A 27,205-nucleotide genomic window follows, 5' to 3' on the forward strand; every position below is an offset into this window, starting at 1 on the left:
GTTAATTTACGTGAGCCTCATTTTATTTGAGTTAGGTTTAATTTTAGTAAGAATTACAGTAGGTACAGATGGTAATCTTAAGTTTTTGATCTTAATTATCTTATTTTTGTCTTAGAATTAAATGTAATTAGACTCCACCCACACGAGGTATATTAACAACAAACAACGGGAGGTACCTACAATTCTTGAATATAAGCATCTAGATTCTGTCTAACTCTCACTTGCACCTGGGTTTGTGACTAGGTATTTCATTTGTGTGATGAATTTTAATTCGCGAGTCTTAGCTGTGCTAATACTAACTTTTCCCCACATAGAATTTACAGGTATGTAGGTATGTACATGTACTCGTACCTTTGAAATTGAGCTTATTTTTGCAAATAAAGCATTTTATATTTTAATAAATACTTATTCACAACTTACAAATTCTTGTTTAATGAATCTGTAATTACTGTTCTCAAGAAACTAAGTAACATCTAACAACTATACAAACCGCTTAAACAGTACTAAATTCTCTTAGCCGCGTAAGGATCTGTACACAATAAATTATTCCAGGGACATGCCACACGAGGCTTCCCAAATAGTTAGCCTTTAAGGGTACGAGAGTATCTACAAGTGCCCCACTTGTACCTTAATAAGCATTCGTATATTTTTACTTACTTATAGATCGCTCAACCACAGAATAATAATAAGTACTAGCTCAACGAAAATTGAGGCGAACAAGCGAACATGTCCTCACACTGATATAATATTTGAAAACAGAACACAGCCTTGCTCTTGCTAAATGTCTTCAAGAAAGACAGAAAGCTCAAGTCAGCAAGACGTCAGCGCAGACAGCGTATGTAGTACGTAGATACAAACATTTTCTTGTGTTGATGGCCTCAACTCTGGTTGCGCGAGCTATACTTAGAGATATCCACAAGATCCAGATAGGTAGAGAAATTATTTTGCAGATCAAAGGTCCTAGATACGACTGTGGTGTCGCAAAGCGTGAAATAAGCTATTTATAAACGGCTTAAATAAAGGACAGCGAACCAGATGTACCCACCAAAACAGATTTTCGATTACGCTACCGTAAGATATTTCAGTCGCGAAAAATAAACTGTATTTACTTTGATGATAATGAAATGGTTTTCACATGTTTGTACCTATTTCTTGGCTTTGATAGACGTGTTTTACTGTTGTTTTTATGTATTAGTCGAATTTAAACTTCAAGGTTACTAAAGCTTGCATTATGTTTACCACAACCACGTTACAAGTTGTTGAAAATTAGCGTACCTAGTGGGAAAATATGCAATATCTACTGATGAATCAAGAGTATTAAATACTTTTGTTCATTTAATTAACAATTGCCTAGTAGTAGGTAACATACTTTCACTTTATCTTGTTTCTATAAGATAATTGTGTACATTATTTCCGCCATTGTAGATGAATATAGCAAATTTACATTCAAAAAAGGCTCTGCGCAATTATTTTAGAGACTAAAACTTTTTTTTTTCTTATCTCTGACATGTGTTATGTGTACGTCAATATTATTATTATTATGTTTATGTATCTAGGTGTATGTCTATTATATTAATATGTATTCTTATGTTATTTATTTTATCTAATGCTATGTATGTATATTAATTAAACGTCATGTTTATTGCACCGCCTTAGTCTCTCTACTCGACCTGTGGTTGACTGGCAGATAATGCCACCTGGCATTAAGTCCGCCACTGTACAGTTGTATGTGCACAAGTGTAAATAAAAATAAAATAAAATAAAATATACCTACTTTTACTAGAATCACAAAGTCTGCTCTATATTTTTTCAAATCAATTTACGCTCACCATAGCGTTTACGAGCATACGTGAGAAATTTAAATATCCATATTTTATTTACGGCCTTTTGTTACCGTCATAGTTGAACCTCGCCTATCACACAGCCACTGGATATTTCTATTTATGAATGCTATCTATAGCGGCTAAAATGGCTCAAATTTGAGCCATCAGGGGCAGTTAGAGTAATATTATGCTGTATCAAAAAGATATTCGCCACTACTTGCAGGTCACGTACGGAGCTTTCCGCTGTGCTTTGACACGTTCTTTTCAGATAAACGCTTTCAAAAGTTACGCGAATGCAATGGTTAAAAGCTCGTGGGCTTCAGTTTCCAGTTACGAATATACGATGGAATGGTTGAAACCGATATCCACACAGGCTTCTCTCAGAGGTTTTTGGTATTAACATAACTAGCGACCTACCCCGGCTTCACACGGGAGCTAAGTATACATATAAACCTTAAATTTCTCTTAAATCACACTATCTATTAAAAACCGCATCAAAATCCATTGCGTAGTTTTAAAGTTCTAAGCATACATATGTACAGACAGCGGAATACAACTTTGTTTTATACTATGTAGTGAGTAGTGATGATAAGCTTATGAAATTTCATTATCTATGCTAGGTACATTACAAAATTCATGATGAATTTGAAAACTGTGATGTTCATGAAACACAACACGTTTATTCGATTCAATCCGTTTAATTTTCATTTAGTCATAATTTAAATACAATAACATCATAATTCATTTTTTATTTTTATTGTTTCTCTTTTCTGATTATTATTGAAATATCAGAGGAGATTTACGTTTACCTACTGTACGTTCCCTTACACTAAGACTCTACCTAATTATTATAATATGAATGGATAAAGATACTCGTACATTCATATTAATCATATTAATCTACCGTAACTTTAAGTCACAATTGTGCAGCTGTGATGTCATACTTAACGAGCCACACCGTTGATTTACGCATATAAATTGGGAATCTCTTGAGAATTTCCACCTAGAAATCAAAACTGGTTGAGAAAATCTAACTAACTAGTTATATTAGTGGTTAATTAACCACTCGAGCACAAAGACTTCTCTTAACTTTTTGGAAAAAATTGCTCAGCAATTTACTAACATTATCATAAGTTTATTCAAACACTTAACAGGTGGGCTGAAGGGCAATGGGGATGCTTTAACCCTTCTTTACCTGAGTGCACCCTTAAGTGTCATAGTTATGTAGGTCATGTTGGAGTAGTTGAGTTGCGAGGGGTTGTCTTATGACGGGAAGTGACGTGGGTGATATGGACAACTTTTTTTCGACTTTCGTAACATATCAATATTAATATCAGTAAATGTTATGAAGGGTCACTAGTAGAGTGATCATCGATGGTTTTACTGCTTATATCCGTACATATTAAGGATCTATTTCAGAATCAGAACCCACTGATAAAGTCCCCGATAAAGTATTAGAAACATGATTGTCAGAAAAATTACCAGTTTAAGTTTCACAGGTCTTGTCAGACCTGTGAAAGTTAACACAAGACAAAAAACCTATCAAACCCCGCACATGACAAAAGACCTGTGTCTGGTCAGATCTATAGAATCAGCGGCTATCTTTAATAATTGTTAGATGAAGCTATATCTCAGTTAACTGTCGGAAAGTAACTGGGACTGGTAAACACGCACTTACAGAGGTATTCTGGATAACTCTAACAAAGTACCATATTATTAATCACCTTAAATTAAACCGTAAAATTTGCTGTCTATCTAATTTAAATCTACACAGCAAATATCATACCAAATCATACAAATAAATACGAAACTCCAAAAGAGAAAACACAGCTAAACTCACCAATATTCTATACCAATATCATAATCACAAAAACATTTTCATTTCCCCGTAACAAGATCAGCTGTCAGAGCGTATTTCACGTGGAATCGTTCTATTTCTATCATTCACAGAACGTTTTAATAATCGTCGAGTCAATATCAATCACTACTAATTAGTCGAACTGTGTGTAATTACTTGGACAGGTATTGATTGTATTGCTATTTATGGACATGTCTAAAGCGTTCGATTTTGTATGCCATGAAAAACTGCTAAGCAAGTTGTATAGTTATGGAATCAGAGGACCCATATTGGAATTATTAACTTCATACTTAAACGAACGCTTACAATATACAGAAATAACTAAAATAGATTGTAGAAAAAATGTTGTAACTGTAAAATCCGATATTAGAAGTAGTTAAATACGGAGTGCCACAAGGAACTATACTTGGTCCTTTATTGTTCATAATTTATATAAATGATCTCCCCCTAAATGTTCCGCACCCAATGTATTTATTTGCCGATGATTCTACCATAGTTATTAAAAGTAATGATCATGACACATACGAGCAGTCCATAAACGATGCTCTTGCAAATGTAATTAACTGGATGAATGCAAATAATTTAGTAGTTAATCTTGATAAAACACAATATATGCAATTCTATTTAAATAAAAAACGCAAAAAAAACATTACGGTGAGTTATGATAATCATTTAATTGAAGAAGCTAATGAAATATGTTTTCTGGGTGTAAAAATTGATAGTAACGCGTGTTGGAAACCACATACTTTACAATTAACGAATAAAATTAGTAAATTTGTTTTTCCTTTAAAAAAAATTGCAAGATCTGTGTCTAAGAAAGCTGCTCTTATTGCCTACTATGGATATGTGGCTTCTAACTTACGCTACGGAATAATCCATTGGGGAAATACGGCAAATGTTAATTTATTACCCATATTTCGTGCTCAAAAAAAATGCATCAGAGCCATCTTCGGCGTCAGTCAAATGGTTAGTTGCAGGCAATTATTTCCTAAACTGCAGTTACTCAATCTTCCCTCATTGTATATTCTTGAAGTTTGTCTATTTGTAAAAAAATATGATTATTATTTTAAATCTAGGATAACCAGACTACATCGCAAAACTCGCAATAAAATAGATATATTACCCCATCATACATCGCGCACTAGTTATTTTTCAAATAGTTTCTTTGTTGTAGCACCTAAAATTTTTAACCATTTACCTGACAGCCTAAAAGAGTTAAATTATAAAAACTTCAAGACAGCACTGTGTGACATTTTAGTCAAAAAATGTTATTACTCTTTAAATGAATATTTACAAGATAAAATTAGTTATTGATGTTATTTATTTAATTAGTCTAACTAGCCTACCTTAAGCTACAAGATTTTAAAATGTAAGATTGCTACTAATTGTTCTAAAGTTTGTTATGTGTTTATTGTTTTGTTATGTAGTTATAATATCTTGCAACTACGTAATCTGTATTCATACGAATAAAATATTGTACGCCCAATCGGCAGGTTATAGCGGACTTAAGATTATACATTTAAGATCTGTGTTATTGTAATACCTATAACTAAGACAATAAATGATTTATTGATTGATTGATTGATTGATTGTAGTGACGTATGTGGACACGAACTAATCGTATCTACAAAATGGAGAGATAATTGAGTAGTTGATATTTCGTTTAACGTCCTTCTAGAATTTTCCTAGAAAAGTGATTGCTTTGGTGACAACCTTCAGGTATCTCGGGGGTCTAATACATTATCTACTTGCGGGTTTTTTCCACATATGCGTTTAAAATACTCCGAAACAGTGTCTCAAATTGGTATGGTAAAGTAATTAAATTTTCATGTAGCCCATTTTTTTTTCAATAATTTCGTTCACACAGACTGTCACAGAGGGGTTGAAAAATCATTTGCTCTACTAATTAGGTATTCTTCAGAATAATTAACTTTTGTAATTAATCCATCACCACCAGTATCCACCTCAGCTTTCTCATTATCACACTTACACTTCACATCACCACACATAACAAGTTAATAAACTTTTCAAATTAATCCATCTTCGTAGATCCTTGTTACATTGTAAACTTAATTAATAATTAGCAGATAGGTAGGTAGGTTTAGTGAAATTTAAACATTTACACGCGATGCCAAAGTTAAGTCAATAATGGAAAAGTCTTAAAGTTTCATAAACTTCGATACTGTATTGTATCCCAGGAATTAAAAGTTAGATTGGATTGTAATAATAATAAATGTTACACAAAAATTTCATTAAAACCACGTTTCAAAAGTGAAACTTTATGACGTACGCGAGTCATAAAACTTTAAGCCGCCGATTTAATAAAAGAACAACTAAAGTAAGAATTATTGCAGGGAATCACCATTTAGTTGAAGTTAGAGTAACGACCTGTTGAAAACGGACTCGGCGTTGTTGCGTCTCGCTCTGCCGTAAGCCTGCGCGTATGTGCGTCTCGTTTTGTCGCGTTTGAGGTACCGCAAGAGGCGTCCGCGCGGGCCCGCAACTCGCAACAAACTGGTCGCGCTGCGATCTATAAGGGCGGCTTCTTCGCCCGCCCAGCGTACGGCTCTTGAATAAGTAGAGCGGTAAATAGCACGGACACCTGGTCCGATGGTGACGCACGCACCTACATAAAGGCTGTCTTATCTCCCGAACAAATCGAATCTTAAACGGCAAACGTTAAGTTTGACTGTGGGACCGGGTGTGCACGTGAATAATAGAAAAGAAACGGGAGTGTAGCATCCTGCCACAGCTGTTTCGCTGCTTTATGTATGGGGATCAAAAACCAATAGGTTTGCCAACACAAACTTTAAGCATTTTTCCTTTGATAAACTTTAATCGTGTTTCATGACCATCATAAGTAGGAATAGAAGTAAGATTACGAACCTTAAAATTATTGGTTAGAAATAATATGTAACAACACCTTCATACTATCACCACAGAATAAATAGGTACCAGTAAGTATGCTATCACTGAGAGTCGTGCAATTCTCTACTATTAATTATGTTGTTTGTGATTATCACAAACAACAGCACCAGGCTTAAGGTTCAATTTGCTTCACATCAAAAGAGCTTTTTTTAAGCTGCAATAATGAAGCAGTTGTGGTTGAAACTAATTAATGGTTTGATATCAGATCCAAGTTGACATTAATTGAAATTCATGAAGAACTAACGCTGAGACCTTATTTTAACCATAACTGGGGCTTTTTATATGGAGTTTGACAGATTTTTGACGTTTATCAAAGTTATAGTAAGATGGTGCAACTCAGCCTTAGAGCTGAATCACAGGAGCTGAATCCTATTTGCTGTGAATTCTTGGTAATTCTCTCACATAGTAGTAGAGTTACGATAAAGTTTAAAATAAGTACGTACCTACATGCAACCACTTAAATAAACTTCTTTAAAGTACTATAGCTAGAACTCCATCAGCTTCATCTAAAACAGATGGAGTTAATGAAGTTATAGGAATCCACTTTGGGAACCTAGCGCTCCAACCCGATTAGGTCTGCGTAGATGGGCTAGTTAATAAACCTACTATGTACAAAGTTCTCGTATCTCGAATTCTCGACCACTAGCTGGAATCGTGTTTATACGGTTACTTCGTGGTATTTTTCGATACAAAAGGTCAGGATTCGATCTTCAGAAGAGACACGTAAAACGGAATAATTGTTATTGGGAGTTTGTATTTCTAGTCGCTACAAGCATTCTGTTCCCGCTTGGTAAACATATCGATAAATCTTAGTGTGTTTTATATGACTGGTAGAGAATGCTTTTATCATTAAGTTCACATTTGTGCAATAAAGTTGTAAGTTTAATAATATGGAGAGTAATAACTAGCGGAGCCTTGCTACAGTCTAGAGTAGACTTGAGCAGAGCTTATGACAAAATTAATTTTTTGACCACGTTATGGCGGGAAGCAGAAGAATTACTATTTTTTTTCACATACTTAGTTTGCGACTTTACCTAATCGAAATCAACACAAACTGTTAGATTGTCCATCTAAAGCAGTCTTTCCCAAAGTGGGCGATAACGCCCCCTTGTGGGCGCTGCAGGTTTAAAGGGGGGCGGTAGTAAGAGACCCAGAAAAAAAAATCGGGACATTGTGTAGAGGCTTGGGAGGCGTCATCTACTAGGAGGACTCTTAGACACCGGCTGAGCTCGACTCTTAACTACAAAAATGGGGGGCGCTAAAAAATAATTTATTCTCAAAGTGGGCAGTAGACTAAATAAGTTTGGGAACCGCTGATCTAAAGGTACCTGTGCAGGACACGACTTTAACAGGGACCGGCAGCAACACCGTAAAATAGCCACAGTTATTATTTGTGTATAGTTATAAGTATAGAATAGATAAAAATACACCCAATTACAATAGCATAGATACATACCTATAGCTACTATAGGCAGCTGCGCATGAGCGCAAAGGATAGCAATAGTGCGGTATAGAGAAACACCCGACACGCGATTTCGTCTCACATGCAGACGTAAACAAGAACAGTGTGAACAAGAGCATAGGGACCATATAAGATGCTACACGTACCTACTTATTATAAACATACCTACATAGATATACAGCTAGCTACACTAGATTTTAAGCCCAATATGACTGAACCAGCAAAATCTCTTTAGTTATTAACGGGAGAGCCTGAGCACTGCTAAGATTAATTACTTTACAGCGAAGTAAGGATTAAGTGAACAAGTGAACACGATACGGCTGAAGTTGATTCTAAAAATTGGTAAGTTAAGTTTGTTTAGCAATTCCTAATAATGCCTCATGAAAATGTAATTTATTGGATACGGTAGCAACTGAAAATCGTACGAGTGGAAATCGTTTTCCAAAAACTTTGTTTCTCTCATTTCATTTACACATATTAATTGTACCCAATAGAGAGTTTATTGGTTATACCTACTAGGAATTTTAAGTTTTCTATTTGTTAACTAGTTATTGAAATAATATTAGCTGTCAGTTTCAATTTGTTCAAGTCAATATCACTATTAAGATCCATCATAATTTCAGCCACTGCGTTTGCCATTGCTGAACATTAGTGAACATAGGCTTTCCTTAATTTGCAGATTGAGATTGCCTTCCTACTTTTATGAGGTCGCCTGTCCACCTTGTAGGTGTGATCCAGTCAATACAATAACTAATTTTGTACGAATTGAAGCGATTGAACACAATATGTAGGTACTTAATTCAATTTAGAATTTTTAAATGAAGTTTCAAGACTAAAGTGCCAATAGGTAGACTGACTTTAGACAACATTAGACATTTATGTTTGAATATTTTCCTCACCTGTACCCACCTATTTAACCCAAAAGCAGAGTACGTGCCCTTACCTAAGTACAGACGGGAAGACGTGAGCCGAATTCGTTCTCTGAACTGCTCTGAACGCTATCATCGCCATCTTGTATTTATAAATATTTCAACATTTCAACTTAATTGCAAAGGATTATTGACGACACAAAGAAATTAAAATAATAATTTTAGGTTCTAATTAAAGCCTGTTTGTATCATAGTCAAAAAATTTTGGGTTTCGGCTAAACACACTGAAATAGAATAAAACTAGGTATTTTGAAATTCGAGCAGCGATAGCCGAACGGTGAAGGTGCCGGAATGACCCGAAGAACGCGGGTTCGATCCCCGCTGCCGCGGCATGCCGTTCGACTAGTGGTGAACCCACTCGTAACACACGCTTATTTAGCTTACACCACAAGGGGCTATAGTATTTTGCATTTAATTTACAAATTGCTAAAAATATATTAATTGTCATAGGTTTGGTTAATTAATGATTGTAATCACATATTATTATTTACTGCCACGAATGATTTCGAGAAAATCAAACACTTGAACCACAACTCAAACTGGACATCGAACCGCGGACGACGGGAAGAGTGACACGCCCGACACGAGGGAATTCAGGGATCAGGACAAATGTTCGGAGCCCCATACAAATGGTTACAAAATGCAAACTTATTTTGTTCTCAAACAGGAACCAAACTTACCTATTATCAAACCAAAAGCCACATCACAATATTAAAATTCTTACGAAAGCATTTTTTCAAATAACAACGTTAACACTATTTACCTACCCAAGATACGAAAATGTTAAATTATATTCCTTTGCCGATTTTCCCGCGATAAAAGAAGGTGCTTTTATGGCGGGAAAATCAAAAGTACAAATTCAATAAACTTCGCAAACGTAATTTCTACGATTTATTTTACGTAGGTAACAAACCGAATTACAGAGAAGCGGCGATGATAAAATTATATCCCATCTTAATTCCAAGGTGATACCTGAACCTATTAATCCTGCCAATACGGGATGGATGCTGCAGTAATTGGTTTTCATCGCTGTGCGTAAACAAACTGGGTATGTGTGAATTGTGCAATGGGATGATCAAAGACTACGCGTCACAGTGCGAATGTGCGCAAACATTATTTGGGTGTTTATTGCCGTGAATTGAACTAAACGCAGAAATTATTTGTATAGCCTGACCAGGAACATAAAAACCCTCGCCATGTTGCGGAAAACTAATGGTACTAATTTCTTTTAATGGCAACAGTAACTGAAAACTTCATTGACATGTCACCTTGCATGTCAGTCTATTGCTGTCAAAGTGTAAACAAACTTTATTTTAAATGTGCGCAATTGGTTTTATGAATTAAATTGCTAAAATATTTTTATAGTCGTGAAAGAAAAGTGGTTCACAATGTGTTAAAGTATTTGTCGAAGAGAAATACTAAGGGTTCGGACAATATTTTCATTGAATAATGTTTCCGACAAAGGTTGTCAAATTGACTGACATGTTTATGTATAGTACAGTCCACTATGAAAATTAGCTGTGGTTTGTTTCAACTACCTATTTTAAAATTTTTTGTCACTTTCTAAGTGTTGAATTTTATGGGATTGGGAAAGAAGTACCGAGTTTGAAGCGGTCATGAGCAGACATTGCAGTTGAATATTCAAGTTCTGAATTTGATTATTGATGAATAATAAAATAAATTCTACTAGCTCGATTGATGGTTTCATTTAATTTATTTAAATCAGGTTACCTATAATAATATTTTTTCGTTAATTTATGAAAATATCAAATTAGCCCGTAATCCTGAATCCTGATACATAAAGTTAGCCTATTAATTTAACACAGGTACGACTGTACTCAGTGTTGCACTATCAAATGCAATTGACGCGCCTCTATGCCAGGGTTTTTATGTTCCTGGTCAGGCTATACATAATAACATAAGTAGGTATTGGCTCTGTGCACGATTACAGCGCCAACTAGCGTCCACAACTTTGTGGGCTCTGTCACATTGACATTTAGGTCGTATATTTGTGAAAAAATATCGAAATGAAAAACTAACAAATATTTTCGACTAATAAATTGTTGTGATACCACGATTTGGGTGGAAAAAAGGTTTTGAAATCATTTTGATCATTCAAATCAAATGAGGTAAGTCCAAAAAGTGTGTTTAATTTTTATTGTGTCAGGGTTTGTTTACTTCATTTATAGTTGTAGTTTTACAGTAAAACAAAAAGAAAAAGCTACTTTAACGGTTTCATTATATAACAGTAAATATATTTAAATGTTCCTGTATCGCTAGTAATAAATTAAATATCGTTTTCAGATCGAAATGAGTATTGTTTTGAAGACTGGGTTTGTGAGTGTTACAATATCAAATTCCAACAACAAACCGTATTAAAAGGAAAGTTGTTGGTATTGGCTGGACATGTCCGAAATGTAGAAGAATTAAGAAGAAAACAAGGGCAGAGTTCAATAATTCACGCTCTCATCATAAGGCAAACATCTGTGCACAACAACTACTGTGACTCATTTTTGTACTACCACGTTGTATAGTGTAGTTATTTCCAAATTGTAAACAGCTATTAAACCAGCCCTATCGAAATACAGTCCACTCTTTTATTTAAGTTCCCAGTCAGACCCTTTTCATGCGATTAATTAATGATATTAAAATGTATTATGTAGAATCCACAGATATGGATAGATGCAGCATGTGTCAAAAATTGTATGAAGCTGAGCGTGCCACTTTTTAAACGTCATTAGTGTCATTTTAGCGAATTTTAGTGATTGCCGCAACGTTAAAGTAATCGTATCATCGTACTGCATTTGCAAAGTCATCGAATGATATCGTGTGACTCGATTCGAAAATTAATTAATTCCGATAAAACTGATAATTTGTTAAATACAAAACCAAAAACATCTTTATTTACCTTTTTAAAATAAATTAATTCTTACAAATCGTCAAATCTCGTTATTTTTTTTACCCTACCAGCGTTTCAAGACATTTTGTCAAGTGCATGAATACATGCATCAGTGTGTGTCTTATTGTTATGAGTAAGTACGGTTCCTTGGGATCGGTATGAGTGCCCTGTGCACCACATACAGGATACAGGGACCATGGTTTTAACTCTTAAGAGTACATTGCAGGATATGTATTAAAAACAATGCTACTTTATACTTCTTCTACAGCTACTTTATTCTAATTAATTATTTGTTACTTGTGCTGTTAATAATAATAATTCTCAATCCGTAAATAATTTCTTCTTTCTACCGTGTTCGTACTACTGTCCTCGTAAAATCATCGTAACCGATTGTTGTAATCGGATTACATGAACATCACTCGACCATGTATGTCCATTTGGACATATCGGAATGGCACGCTTTGACGATCAACTTGCTGTATCTACTCTAATCCATATCTGTGGTAGAATCCCTTTGCCATTGACAGATACATCTGATGACAGAGCTTACATTATTTCTACTTTTGACCACCATGAGCGCTGCGATAGATTATGTTACCCCCACCTAGTACTTCGCACCCAGCGAATATACTATACTTATATATTTACTTATTCCCTCAAAACTTTTAGAACGGATTGTAATTATTCTCTTACTAGCTTTTGCCCGCGGCTTCACCCGCGTGAAATTTAGTTTGTCACAGATCGTCATAAATACCGTTTATGTTATTCTGGTCTTTATACAATAATACTGTAAAGTTTTATCAAAATCTATTCAGTAGTTTTTGCGTGAAAGAGTAACAAACATCCAGACATCCACACAAACTTTCACATTTATAATATTAGTAAGAAGAAGTCCGTGTGAAGTCTTAGCAAAGCGCCACGCGACGTTCGTTATTTTCAGCCAAATGACGTCCACCGCTGGACTAAGGCCTCCTCCAAGGATCCTGCGCTGCCCGCATCTGTCTTATCTGTGCCCGCATCCACGTTCTTCCCGCGACCTTCCGCTGATCGTGGGTCAAAGAGAGGTGGGAATAGTTCCGTAATAACATCATACATTAAAATCATTATCCTTTCCAGTTTCCAGTGAGATATTGGCTAATCACATTATTTAATTAATAAAAATACACACAAATGCTTTTTTTATTTTGTGCATTATTTGTACAAAAACAAACCTATAAAGCTTAAATAAGTTAATAATAATAAAAAAACTGAAGACTGTATGGCATAATGCCTTTGCTTTTTCCTTAAAAAAAAAGTCAAATTGTCACTGTCATTGTCAAACAATCAAATTGTCAAAAAAATTACGAACGAATGTTGTTGGTTGTTTTGTGTTGGTCCGGATGTTTGTTTACTATTAAATTACTTAGATTAAAAAGACGCTGCAATGCCAAAAGATTATTTTCCTTATAAATCTTGTCGTATCTGTCTGGTTAAAGACTCAAAGTATTCAAAATTTGTGACCTTTGACTATAGTGGAGGATGGCTAGCAATGTACGAGTTTTGTTTTGGTTTGACTGTAAGTAATTTTTCACATTATTTAGGTGTAGAATAAAAAAAATACTATTTTAGTGTGTATCACTAAAATACTTAGCTCGTTCGTCAAGAAGTTACTGATTTTTGAAATTGTGAGTTCAAGTAATTTAGGTTATAATAAATAACCTTCAAATTCTTATAGATTTGTGTAATAACTTTTTATATGGGTATTCTTCTTATTCTAACAAATGAAAACAATTAATTACAATACTCTCAAAAGTGTGTAAAATAAAGCAGAAAACATTACAAATGTACCATATTATTCTCTGCGAGATTTAGTGTGTAAGATGGGCATGGCGTATACATTGTGCATCTACTAAATATGGGTGCTTCTTCTTAAAGTATAGTATTTGCAATAATGACAGTATCAAGTGCAAAAATATTTTCTTTTGTTTTTAATGATTACCTTAACTTGTGAACTTAATTCATGGTATCCAATTTTGGGTTATTTATGTGTGTTACTATTGATGAATGACTTAAACTTACCTACCTTACTTTACTCACAAATGACATAGAGACAGTTTTCTTTCCAAGTAGACTTTTCATCAAACAATACAGTAAGTAGGTATTCAATATCTAAAAATATTCATGCATGATAATATAATAAACCATGATAGTCTGTTTTGTTACAATCTAATTTAATAATTTGTTTTAGATATCTACCGAGGATGTGCCCCGGATACTATGTAATTCTTGTGCTGGTAAAATGAAAGATTTTAACACATTCAAACTACAAGCCCAAAAATCTGATAAATTGTGGAAAACAATAGCTAATATTACACCAGGGAGTGTGGTAAGCTCAATCACCTATTTTCTTTGATGTAAAGTGCTGGGAACACCACAGCAAAAGTAAATCATGTATGCAAAGATGATGGTATGTTATATTTTTACTGAAACAAAAAAAAACTATTCGTCAAAAACAGGTTGTCCTATTAAGTTCTGTCCGTTTCCATTAAAAATATGCGAATATCTTTTGACAAGTAATAATTTTCGCAAAAATGTATAGATATATACAGCAATTTCATACTTCAACTCCTAATATTAACATTATTTTCAAACATTACAGTTGATTAAAATGCACTCCCAGTGTTTCATTAATTCCATTTTCGGACATTGATTTAAATCAGTGATTTTTATTTAAAAAATCATGCAATAAAAATTAAATGCAACCCTGCCTATTTTTTTTATCCGTGGACTTTTAATCGGACAAGCAAAAAGGTGCCAATACCAAAAGTACGGAGACTACAAGTTTGCTTGCAGACATTAGTGAGAAACTACCAGCACTTGCTATAAAAATACATTATTGTCTGAATATTAAAAAAAATGTTTGTCTTTAAAACTGAAAGGCTTGTTTTTATCTTTTTAGTTCATTTTTACGCAGTTGGGTTTTTGTTTTTGAATGTATTACATAACATCAACTTGCCATAAATGCACCCACTAGTAAAATCATTTAAATTTAAATTATTATTTTAGATAGAGAATTGTCAACAAGATGTTGAGAACAAATCTAGCTTATTACCTATACAAGAAGAATGTGAGGAAGTAAATTTAATTTCTTCTGATAGTGATGTTTGGCCTGAAGATGACAAGGAATCATGTGAAATTTTAATAGTAAAGAAAGAAGAAAAACCTGCTAATGGGGTTCAGTCGGAAACGGATAGTGACTATGACCTTACAGAATTTGAGAAATTTGAAATTTTGGAAGAAGAAAAACCTGCTAATGGGGTTCAGTCGGAAACGGATAGTGACTTTGACCTTACAGAATTTGAGAAATTTGAAATTTTGGAAGAAACGAACAATTTGGAAGAAATCAACAATGACGATAAAAAAAATAAAGTGTATACGTGTCCAAAATGTAACATGCAGTACAGTGAGTTAAACACACTATTTAATTATTTTAATAGATATAATTTCTTTGAGACTAATCTATTGTTAATTGAATTTAAAGCCATTTTAAGTTACAAGAAAAAAAAAACATTTTTTTTACATTTACTACTCGCAATAGAGCTTGTTACAGAAACATGTATTTTAAGTGAAAATACGTTTGAAAGTAAGTAGGTACTAATAACTAACGTGTTTCTGTTACAAGTTTTACATGCAGCATACACAATATACTACATAGTACCCGCAATGTTGGCAAACAAGGCGACTCGCTTGTCTATAAAAATATATTTTCAGTACATACAATTAAAATTGAGTGTTATGGGTGGAACAAAGTAGTTTAAATTCTTACATTTTCAGAACGGTTGAAATTCTATAAGAAGCATTTGAAGAAACCTGATTGCAAAGCTGTACCAGTACCGAAAAAAGTGGAACAAAAGGAGTTATATTGTGGTAAGTTGTAATTTACTAGCTTTTGCCTGTGGCTTCGTTTGAGTCGGTTAAAACAGTTTTTTTATTAGATATTACCTTCATCATCTTCATCACATCAGCCATAGGATGTCCACTGCTGAACATAGGCCTCCCCCAATGCTTTCCATTTTGCCCGGTTGGTAGCGATCTGCCTCCAGCGCCTTCTTTCTAACTTTACGATGTCGTCGGTCTACCTTGTGGGTAGTCATCCCATCGCTGCGTTTTCCGGTACGCGGCCTCCACTCCAGAACTTTGCTGCCCCATCGGATATCAGTTCTACATACTATGTGCCCTGCCGATTGCTACTTCAGCTTGCTAATCCGTCGGGCTATGTCACCGAGATTTTACCTTGTATGTGATTAAAATAGATGATGCGCAGTAGACGTCCTATGGCTAAAATCATGATGATGATGAAGACACCACAATTCATGGCTTGTATGTTTCGTCAATTTGGTAAAATGCGGGAAATTATCCATATAATTTATTTCAGGATTATGCGAAACGTGGTGTCCAGATTCTGAATCACTAAATAAACATATAAATGAACATAGCACCAAGGATGATTTATCTTGCGGCTTGTGTGATTACGTTGGCAGAGATTTTGCTGATATGGAGACGCACAGGTATAAAAAACAAGCTAAATATGCCTGTGTTATGAGTGTTCGTTACCTTTCAGTAACATGAAATAATCGAATTGCCTGAGGCGCGAATCGAACCCTTCGTTTGCCTCTGCCACCTACGTAATAATAAAGAGGCTCTTAAGTTAAAATATCGAGTGTTAATCTAAGTCATATTTTTCACTGAATCAATTTTGGCATAGAGACAGATGGAACCCAGGGGATATGTTATGGAAACAAAAGGGGTTGAGTCGATTAAAAATGTTTTTGACATGAGAAATGATGCATTCTCCATACTTTATACACGTTAGGGGGCGTCCATTAATTTTCCAAAATGCCTATTTGCAATGTAAATAACATAATCCATGCTTCGAAAATATTAGATTTTATAAAAAAAACCCGACCTGCATAAAAAAATTAAGTGAAATGATAAAACAAAACAACTTAGGCCCAGTTTTTTACTTTTAGTACAATTTTTAATTATTAGTTTACATTTTGTTAATATTTAAGCATTGGTAGCAAACTGCGGATTTAAAAACTGGGCCTGTGTTCACAAATGCAGACGGAGGATTTACTCTGTTTGTTGTGGAAAAAAAATACGTGATATTTCTCTACATGAGATTAAGTGAGGATTTTCTGGACCCCCCCCCCCCCCCCCCTAAAAGTCTCACGTAATTAATGGACGCCCCCTATCTAAGTACCTACATTTTTGGTGTTTTTGAGTGCGTTTCATGCGTTAAATATTGTTAGTCTTTAATTCTGCGTAGCCGCGGAAAGAATCCTCTATAAAGGGGTCGCGAGAGGTCGTAAAAATTACCTCAGTAAAAAAACAGTGAAGTTTTAAAGATAGATTCCGAAATCTAACTATGTAAATGTACACAAATGTATGGATTGAAGAATTCGGTCCCTACAACATCTTTATAACATTATAAAATGCATGAAAAAGAAAAGCGAACGGTCGGGGTGTCGCAAAATATTTTTCATACTAAGGGGTCGTGTTCTGAAAAAGGTTGAAAAACACTGCCCTAAGAAATCCGTGCCCGCACTGGAATTAAATTCGCTGATATTTTTTCTTAAAGCTAGTAATTTTTGGTGCCCCCCAAGACGTGTACTACGAGTAATTGTTTAAATTGCATTATGGTTAATTTGTGGTAATTTATAATCACTAATAAGCAAGTTTGTTTTAGATTCAGTCACCAGCGAAAAGATGGTCCTAGATCGTATATTTGCCACTTATGTGGCAAATTGCATTGTGCTCTCCTAGTTCTCCAGTTTCACTACAGGACAGTGCACCTGAACAAAACGAACGGTGGTTGGTGTTCTTATTGCAATAAGGAATTCCGCACATACATAAAGTGGAGGGACCATGAGAGACACCACAGATCTCCAAAATACATCTGTGATCACTGTGGGAAAACGTAAGTAAAATAATATTTTACAGTCAAAACTCATAATCGGTCGAAACAACTTTTGACTGCAAAAATCAGTTAAGTGGTTTTGATCGATGCCATTATCACTTTTAACCGGGGTCGGAAAAAAAACGTGATTTTTTATTTTAATCAAGAAATCAGATTTTTTTTTAAATCGTGATTATTATACAGGGTGTTAGGTAAATGGGTATATGAGCCGACACTAGCCCATGTTAACATGGGCATATAAATGGTATGGTGAAGTCAGAAAATTGATATCTTCGTTTTAATTATTTTAATTTTCATACAAACCGGATTTTATAAAATTTATTTTGTCTGAAAATTTAAAAAATTAAAATGATGATATCAAATTTCTGACTTCACCAAACCATTTATAATATGTCCATGTTAACATGGGCTAGTGTCGGCTCATATACCCATTTACCTAACACCCTGTATATATATTTTTTTATTAGATTTTGCAGAAAAATACTTTTTTTAGTTCTACATACAAACGGCGATTTAATACTTTAACACCTAATATTAACATTGCTATCGAACATTACAGTTGATTAATATGCACTCCCAGCGTTTCAATAATCCATTTTAGGAATTGATTTAAGTCAGGGATTTTTATTTAAACAACTGCGTGTCGTGCCACGCGCAGTGTAGGGTTCCGTAGTAGTCCGTGTTAACACAAATTATATTACAGAAGCAAGAAATTACTTCATCTAAAGTCACTTTTAATATTTTCTTCTAAGGAATTTTTAGTAGGTATGAAAATTTATAATACATGTGACTTAAACCTTAAACCAGCTCGGGCGTTTCTATGAAGATGACCTACTCATTTGTATTTACTCTGCTTAAACTACTATTACTCTTAAACAAACTGTTCTATCTATCTTAACCGTTATAGTTTTCCTGGAAAGTTCATAAAAAGTACTATTATTGTGAATTTTTCCAGATTTTTTAAGCCGACAGTTTAGTTTTTAGAGGGGGGGGGGGGGTGGAATTCACTCCCTAGCCATTATCACCACTATCACTCCTACACTGACGGGTACTACCAGAGGTACTACTTCAGGGTTGCATCTTTGCATGGGTTACGCCAACACATGCAATGATGCAACCCTGAAGTTTTAACTGATTTTACCAGTCATAATTAACTTTTTTAAAAAATAAAACCGACTTCAAATGCGTGAACACAAAAAAAAACTAAAAATTAAAAATATTGCGTATAAAAAAGTTCATCCCCAATTTTCCACCCTTGGGGATGAAATATTTTCTTCAAATTCGCATGAAACCACCCTTTTGATAATACCTATTCAACAAAAAAATAATCGTTCAAATTGATTTATAATCGGCGGAGATATTGCGTATAAAAAAGTTCATCCCCAATTTTCCACACTTGGGGGTTGTTTTTTCTATTATTAAATTTAAATGGGACCACCCTTGAGGTATTACCTATACGCCGAAAAAAGATTTGTTCAAATCGGTTCATAATTGGCGGAGTTATCGCGTAACAAACATAGAAAAAAAAAAACATACGGGTCGAATTGAGAACCTCCTCCTTTTTTGAAGTCGGTTGAAAAGTGGTTTTGACCAAGGGCGTTAGTAAGTACTCGTAGTTATGTAGCATTTGAAATAATTTTTATTTTTAGGGTTCCGTACCTCAAAAGGAAAAAACGGAACCCTTATAGGATCACTTTGTTGTCCGTCCGTCCGTCTGTCAAGACCCTTTATCTCAAGAACGCGTGAACGTATCAAGCTGAAATTCACATGAAATACTCAGGTCTATTGTCCCTTTAAGCTGTGAAAATATCAAACTTCTAAGCCAAGCCAATCAAAAGATACAACCGATTATGTTGATATTTTCAACAAATTTTCGACACTCGCAAAGGAATCAAAACCTACAGGATACTTCCCGTAAACTCAGAATCTTGAAATTTGGCATAAAGCATTGTCATATGTATAATGCAAATATAGGAAAAATTGCGAAAATTACATTTTTTTAGTTATATAATATAATAAAAATATTTTAATAAAATGAAACTTACTACCTTATTTCTCACGAACGAATAAAGGTATCAAATTGAAATTTATACCAAATACCTAGATCTATTGTCCCTTTAAGAAGTAAAAAAATCAAACTTCTAAGTTAACGCGATCAAAAGATACAGCAGTTTATACCGACACCTTAGACGAATTTCCGTCACACGCTAGGGAATCAAAACCTACAAGGTACTTCCTGTGAACTCAGAATCTTGAAATTCGGCACGAAGCAACGTTATACAGGGTGTTTCTTGTAAGGTGTCAAGCCGAAGGCAGGTGATAGGTGAGGACTAGACCTATCGATTTCACCCCCATGTATGTTCTACGATTTTTCGTAGTTTAGAAGTTATCGTTAATTTTGAGATTTTTTCAAATTTTATGACCTAGTGGCTTAATTTTTTTTTTATCTTTTTTTTGGGTTGACTTTTCTCAGATTTCTTTTTTTTGACAGATTCCCTATTAGTTGCAGATATTTGAAAAAAATAATCACCTTTCTATCTTTGATGCAAGATACAAAATTTTTGCTAGAAACAAAAAATATGCTTTTAGCAGAACATTCTAAAATTTTCAACTGAAATGTATGAGAAAAAAAAAAAATTTCCATAGGTCCAATATAATTTTAAAAACTGCGCAGTTTCCTAAACTTTCATAATAACACAAAAAAACATGTACTTAATAGGCCATTATTTTCTGTAATCGCTCTACTAAAGTAGTAAGTCGGAGATTCCGTTACATGTTTTTGACTTTCTTAGGACTAACTAATGTTTGCAATCCACTAAGTTTACGTTACGTAGAACACGTTTAGAGACAATAACTGAACAGAACATTTTTTATCCACAACGAGGAAGCTTTTGCCCTTCATCTGACCTGATGGAAAGTTGGAAACTGATGGATGATCAGCGAGCTTCACCCGGAACCCTAAACCACAGAGGAATTGGCTGTCCTAAATAGGTAGTCTTACCACTAGACCACAGTGGTGATTGTTACTTTACGATTGAATTTGATATACCTACCTATTAGAGTGTGAGAGAAAGGGAAAGAGTTTGTGTGTGTGTGTGTGTGTGTGTGTGTGTGTATGTGTGTGTGTGTGTGTGTGTGTGTGTGTGTGTGTGTGTGTGTGTGTGTGTGTGTGTGTGTGTGTGTGTGTGTGTGAGAGAGAGAGAGAAAGAGAGCAAAAAAGGGTGTAATGATTTAATTTAAAGTAAATGTTCAAAATGTCCACCGCTGACCTGAATGCACATTCAACAACGACGCAAAACAATTATTCGTAAATTTACAAAAGCTTCTTGCATTCTAATATGGTTTTGTGCTTCAGTCAGCTTTGTCCGCAGTTCATCAATATTTTCATATTCCCTTTTGTATACCAGATGACGAGCAAGAGCTTCCACGTTGTGGATAAACAAATCTTTTCAGTTATTGTCTCTAAATGTGTTCTACATAACGTAAACTTAGGGGATTGCAAATATTACTTAGTCCTAAGAAAGTCAAAAACATGTAACGGAATCTCCGACTTACCACTTTAGTGGAGCGATTACAGAAAATAATGGCCTATTAAGTACATGTTTTTTTGTGTTATTATGAAAGTTTAGGAAACTGCGCAGTTTTTAAAATTATTTTGGACCTATGGAAATTCTTTTTTTTTCTCATACATTTCAGTTGAAAATTTTAGAATGTTCTGCTAAAAGCATATTTTTTATGTTTCTAGCAAAAATTTTGTATCTTGCATCAAAGATAGGAAGGTGATTATTTTTTTCAAATATCTGCAACTAATAGGGAATCTGTCAAAAAAAAGAAATCTGAGAAAAGTCAACCCAAAAAAAATATAAAAAAAAAAATTAAGCCACTAGGTCATAAAATTTTAAAAATCTCAAAATTAACGATAACTTCTAAACTACGAAAAATCGTAGAACATACATGGGGGTGAAATCGATAGGTCTAGTTCTCACCTATCACCTGCCTTCGGCTTGACACCTTACAAGAAACACCCTGTATAGTACAGATAAAGGAAAAATTGCGAAAATGATAAATTTGAAGTTATATAAAATTTAAAATATTATTTTTGCTTACATGACATAAAATTATTTTTTTAATAATTATAAACTTACTACCTACCCTTTTTCACATGAACGCGTAGAAATTCATATCAAACACTTCTTAAATCTAATTGCCTCTAAACTGTGAGAAATTCTAAATCAACGCAAAAATTCAAAACGCTGAGGTAGAGGTACCTACCTATAATGCAAATATAGGAAAAATAAATAAATAAAAAATAATCATACCGCATATTTTGAAATTCGCCACTACTCGCAACGGAATCAAGTAAGTAATTTAAAATTTAACGGCGGAACCCTCGGTGTGCGAGCCCGACTCGCACTTGGCCGGTTTTTTAAACTTCATTACTGCTTATCTCTCCCCTGCCTTGAAAGCGAATATTGATTAATTTTGATACGTTTGTTCCAGATTCTTATATAGGGCTACGATAATAACTCATTTCCAAGATATTGTTAATGAAAATGCCTTTATTTGCGATGTTTGTGGAAAAGGATTTAAACGGGGTAGAGCCCTTAAGGTACGTTCAGACAGAAGGTTTAAAATTTGTATAATTGGGTTGATTATTTTTATCTGACTATAGCATAACGCATTATACGCAGAGTAATATTTATAGTAAATATTAATGAGTGATTCATGCGGATATTAAGTATGAACCGATCTTAAAAGTGAATTACTTCATAAAAATTCAATTATTGGTTACCTATAGCCTAGACATTACTGTACCTAAGTTGATAATTTTCATAAAACAATTTTCATAAAAGGCACCAAATTATGATTAACTTTCTCTATCGCAGCTCCACCAAGAGACGATGCACGACACAGTTCAAGCCACGTGTACACACTGTAACAAAGTGTTCAGAAACCAGAAGCACGTCGACTTACACATGGTCAAATTGTCCAAGCAAAAATCGCACCAATGCCACGTCTGCTCCAAGTTGTTCTTCACGCCTTTCCATTTGAAGAGGCACATGGCTTGGCATTTCGACGATAGGCCGTACAAATGCGAAATTTGCGACGCTTCTTACAAAGTTAAAAACCAGTTGACGATCCATATGCGCAAACACAGCGGGTTCATGCCGCACAAGTGCACAATTTGCCCCAAAGAGTTTGCGACGACGCCGCAATTAAGAGTGCATCTGTCTGTGCACTCGGGGATGAGGCGGCACAAATGCCCGTATTGCGAAAGGAGTTTCCACAACAGAAAGGATTTGGTGCTGCATTGCGCTAAACGTCATTATGTGTCGGACTTCAAAATAAGCGGCGAGAAGAAAGATGTAGAAAGCTAACATAGATAGTTACAGTTAATTGTTTCAGTATTTTTTTGCTCTATTTATTTGATACTTATATCATAAATGTAAACTACACTACATGCCGCACAAGTGCACAATTTGCCCCAAAGAGTTTGCGACGTCGGAGCGATTGAGAGTGCATCTGTCTGTGCACTCGGGCATGAGGCGGCACAAATGCCCGTATTGCGAAAGGAGTTTCCACAACAGAAAGGATTTAGTGTTGCATTGCGATAAACGTCATTATGTGTCGGACTTAAAAATAAGCGTCCCGTAAGGTAGAAAGCTACCAAAGATAGTTACAGGCAATTGTTTCGGTAATTATTTGCTTAATTTATTTGATAGTTAATTTCATAAATATTAACTACACTTTGTACCAATATCTCTAGAATCAGTTTTTGGTTTAATGTGATACTCTTATCTACAAACTTTTGTTTAAACAGCTTGTAAGTTATCGTAATGATACAAAGAAATTAACCATTTTGTAAATTATTATCTTTAAAATTAAAATTCATTGTCTTTTAATAATAAAATTGTATTATTTAGCCATCCCGAACGGCTACATTCAATTTCTAGACAGACGCAAAATATATTCTAAAAATGATAATAATATTCTTGTCATAGTAAAATCGTAAAGGTAGCAGGGAAGCGCTGGACGCAGGCCGCTACCAATCGATCAACATGGAAAGCATTAGGGGAGGCCTATGTTCAGCAGTAGACGTCCTATGGCTTGATGATGATGAATAATGTTACGACCTAGATCTTTTTTATCGACATGCACAACCCTAGACTGTATCCACATTTAATATCAGATGAGATCCGTAACCAAAAAGTAAGTATAAATTAAATTTAAGCAACGATTTTATAAACAAAAATATTATTACTTAACTTGCCCATAGTCGTTTGCAATCCACGTCATTTTCTCCCTCAATTTCATTCTAAACTCAAGCTAAGTATCAAAATTTTTCCCACCGACAAAATTATGTGGACTATCAGAATTAACATATAATTACATTATGAGCTTAATGTCGTCATAAAGCTGCTGTATTTTTACGCGAAAATCGAATATGAATAAAACTTCAGGCGTTTTAATATTACGTTAGTACCGTGCTAAAATGGTTCGTATCTCTTATGCGGTAAAGCTGAGATTGCGTTAGAAGTTAGCCGTATTACTTTACATTAGGGACACCGCAGACCCTCGAGTTCGAGTGGCCGGAAGCTAGGGCTCTAGGGTTGTCAACTTCAATTTAATATTTAGTTAAGTAGCCTTATTAGTATGCGTAATTGAAATTTTATTCAGCTCAGTTACGTAACGTAGTCTCATAAGGGGCAGTTCTCTTGATAAAAGTTTTAGCTTATGATTCGCACTTATTCCAACTATATCGATTCAACATTGTTAAGCTTTATGTATCGTCCTCAAGTCTTAAAATATTATCAATTTGTCACGTTGAATTATGTTTAATTTATTTTTAAAAGTGGTAAAGTCTTCAAAATTAGTTATTTTTGCCTGAAAAGAGACCCAAGAATTAGGGAATAGTATTATCTGGATATTGTCAAAGTTCTTTACAACCGTGGTCAGGTCGCTTCACCTAAACAGGAGGACGGGGCCCTGTCCTATTGAATTGTTTTGTTATGCCCGTGAAGGGCGCTTTATACCGGCCGGTCGATACGATAACGACGCCTTTTCGCCAACCCGATGGCGAATGATTATGATGCCTTCTCTATTGGACTTGAGTAAGTCGTCTTTTTATTGAGGGGTCAAACAGGCTTTATGGTGGTTATTGATATGAACTTTATCACTTTTTTTCTTTTATTTTCTGAACGCTCAATTTAAGAATCTAAGCTCAGGAATAGATTTTATACTTGAGTGTCGTTTTATCATACTTGCGTGTACCTATGTGTCAAGAAATACTAATGTAACGCTTTTTGCTCCTTACCGAATCCACAAAATATAGTGTGGTCAGAATCTCCTACTGGTAAGCGATCTCCATCGCCCTTTGACATTAGCTTTTATATTTTATCAATGCTCAATTAAGATTCTTAACTCGGGAATAGATTTTATACTTGAGCGCCGTTTTTTCATACACTTCCTTGATGTCTAAAGAAATACTAACGTCACGCTCTTACTATTAAAATAAATTGTGGTCAGAGCGTGACACCCCTAGCATCGAGCTCGGCGGACGGGCCCTGTCCTATTGAATTGTTATGCCCAAGAAGGGCGCTTTATACCGGCCGGTCGATACGTTAACGGCGCCTTTTCGCCAACCCGATGGCGAATGATTATGATGCCTTCTCTATTGGAGTAAATCGTATTTTTATTGAGGGGACAACAGGCTTTAAGATCTGGTGGTGGTGGTTATTGACATAAACTTTTTTCTTTAATTTTCTGAACGCTCAATTTAAGAATCTAAGCCCAGGAATAGATTTTATACTTGAGTGTCGTTTTATCATACTTGCCTGTACCTATGTGTAAAGAAATACTAATGTAACGCTTTTTGCTCCTTACCTTATCCACAAAATATAGTGTGGTCAGAGCGTGACACCCCTAGCATCGAGCTCGGAGGACGGGCCCTGTCCTATTGAATTGTTATGCCCAAGAAGGGCGCTTTATACCGGCCGGTCGATACGATAACGGCGCACACTGGTTCAAGAAACGATAAAAATGGAATTAGCGATTTACTCACTTTTTTCGATGGTATCATGTGTAGAATGTTATAAAAAACGTTTTGTTTAAGTTCTATTTTTCTGAGAAATGCGTAGTTTTTGCTATATTACATGTTTTGTGTTTTATTTGTATGAAACGTTTCCTTCACGAGGCTCTTATTCAAAATGTTAAAATTTGTTAAAGATGACTACTTATAGGTTTTAAAGAGTTGTACTAATAGAAGCTAATACAGTAACAACTTTGTCTCAGTGCGTCCCCGTTTAGGATATAAGTGATATTTTCTAAGGTACGAAAAAGTATACAAAATATATGGATATAAGGCAACTTAATGATAATTTATTGATTTTCTAAAATAAAAAGAAGCTAACAATCATTCCAATCTTAATCTTTTATTATTCAACATCATCATCAACATCTATAAACTCAAAAGTTTCATCATTATTTGAAGCTAGTAAATTTTTAACTTAATTAGGAAGAGGATATTTTGGACTCGCACTCATTTTTGGTCTTATTGTTAACAAAAAATGATCCGAAGAAATAAGTTTATTATTTAAAATATCACGATTGGTCACTTTTCGATTAAATTTACGCGTATGATTCTCTCTGATCTTTCTAAAATATTTATTCCGCGATTCTGCAGCTTCTTCCGATAGTGCTCCTATTGGCATAATATCTAAGTGCAAAGCAAAACTCCTCTTCCTAATGATTGATGATGAATTTATACATGTTGATGATGATGTTGAATAATAAAAGATTAAGATTGGAATAATTGTTAGCTTCTTTTTATTTTAGAAAATCAATAAATTATCATTAAGTTGCCTTATATCCATATATTTTGTATACTTTTTCGTACCTTAGAAAATATCACTTATATCCTAAACGGGGACGCACTGGGACAAAGTTGTTACTGTATTAGCTTCTATTGGCATAACTCTTTAAAACCTATAAGTAGTCATCTTTAACAAATTTTAACATTTTGAATAAGAGCCTCGTGAAGGAAACGTTTCATACAAATAAAACACAAAACATGTAATATAGCAAAAACTACGCATTTCTCAGAAAAATAGAACTTAAACAAAACGTTTTTTATAACATTCTACACATGATACCATCGAAAAAAGTGAGTAAATCGCTAATTCCATTTTTATCGTTTCTTGAACCAGTGTGCGGCGCCTTTTCGCCAACTTCCCGATGGCGGCTGATTTTAATGCGTCTTCTTCCCGACTACGTCTGTCATTTGGCACCAGCCTTAATTCTTTTATCCGCGACATTGCAGAAGTTATTAACTGATGAATTATGTTCTT

The 27,205-nt window shown here is 34.6% G+C and overlaps 2 protein-coding genes across 2 annotated transcripts in view; one reads left to right on the top strand and one right to left on the bottom strand.

The window, feature by feature from the left end:
- Positions 1 to 6,175, bottom strand: part of LOC135072435 (uncharacterized) — a 57,692-nt gene extending 51,517 nt beyond the window's left edge. The window contains exon 1 of the mRNA XM_063966334.1: positions 6,044 to 6,175. The gene's annotated coding sequence lies outside the window, so the exon portion shown is untranslated. The remainder of the gene's footprint in view (positions 1 to 6,043) is intronic.
- Positions 6,176 to 13,248: 7,073 nt separating this feature from the next.
- Positions 13,249 to 23,708, top strand: LOC135072452 (zinc finger protein 606-like). Its single transcript, XM_063966358.1, has 8 exons — positions 13,249 to 13,454; positions 14,127 to 14,264; positions 14,945 to 15,341; positions 15,713 to 15,805; positions 16,314 to 16,446; positions 17,628 to 17,858; positions 22,359 to 22,467; positions 22,745 to 23,708. The coding sequence occupies exons 1-8, from the start codon at positions 13,323 to 13,325 to the stop codon at positions 23,234 to 23,236; spliced, it is 1,725 nt and encodes a 574-aa protein (XP_063822428.1). The 5' UTR covers positions 13,249 to 13,322; the 3' UTR covers positions 23,237 to 23,708.
- Positions 23,709 to 27,205: the final 3,497 nt, after the last annotated feature.

Source organism: Ostrinia nubilalis, chromosome 6 (assembly GCF_963855985.1).
Source record: "Ostrinia nubilalis chromosome 6, ilOstNubi1.1, whole genome shotgun sequence".
Lineage (NCBI taxonomy): Eukaryota > Metazoa > Arthropoda > Insecta > Lepidoptera > Crambidae > Ostrinia > Ostrinia nubilalis.

Coding starts and splice junctions, on each gene's coding strand:
- LOC135072452 (XM_063966358.1), top strand. CDS start 13,323: ATGCCAAAAGATTATTTTCCTTATAAATCTTGTCGTATCTGTCTGGTT. Junction 15,342..15,712: donor AAAATGTAACATGCAGTACA/GTGAGTTAAACA, acceptor TTACATTTTCAG/AACGGTTGAAATTCTATAAG. Junction 16,447..17,627: donor GCTGATATGGAGACGCACAG/GTATAAAAAACA, acceptor AGTTTGTTTTAG/ATTCAGTCACCAGCGAAAAG.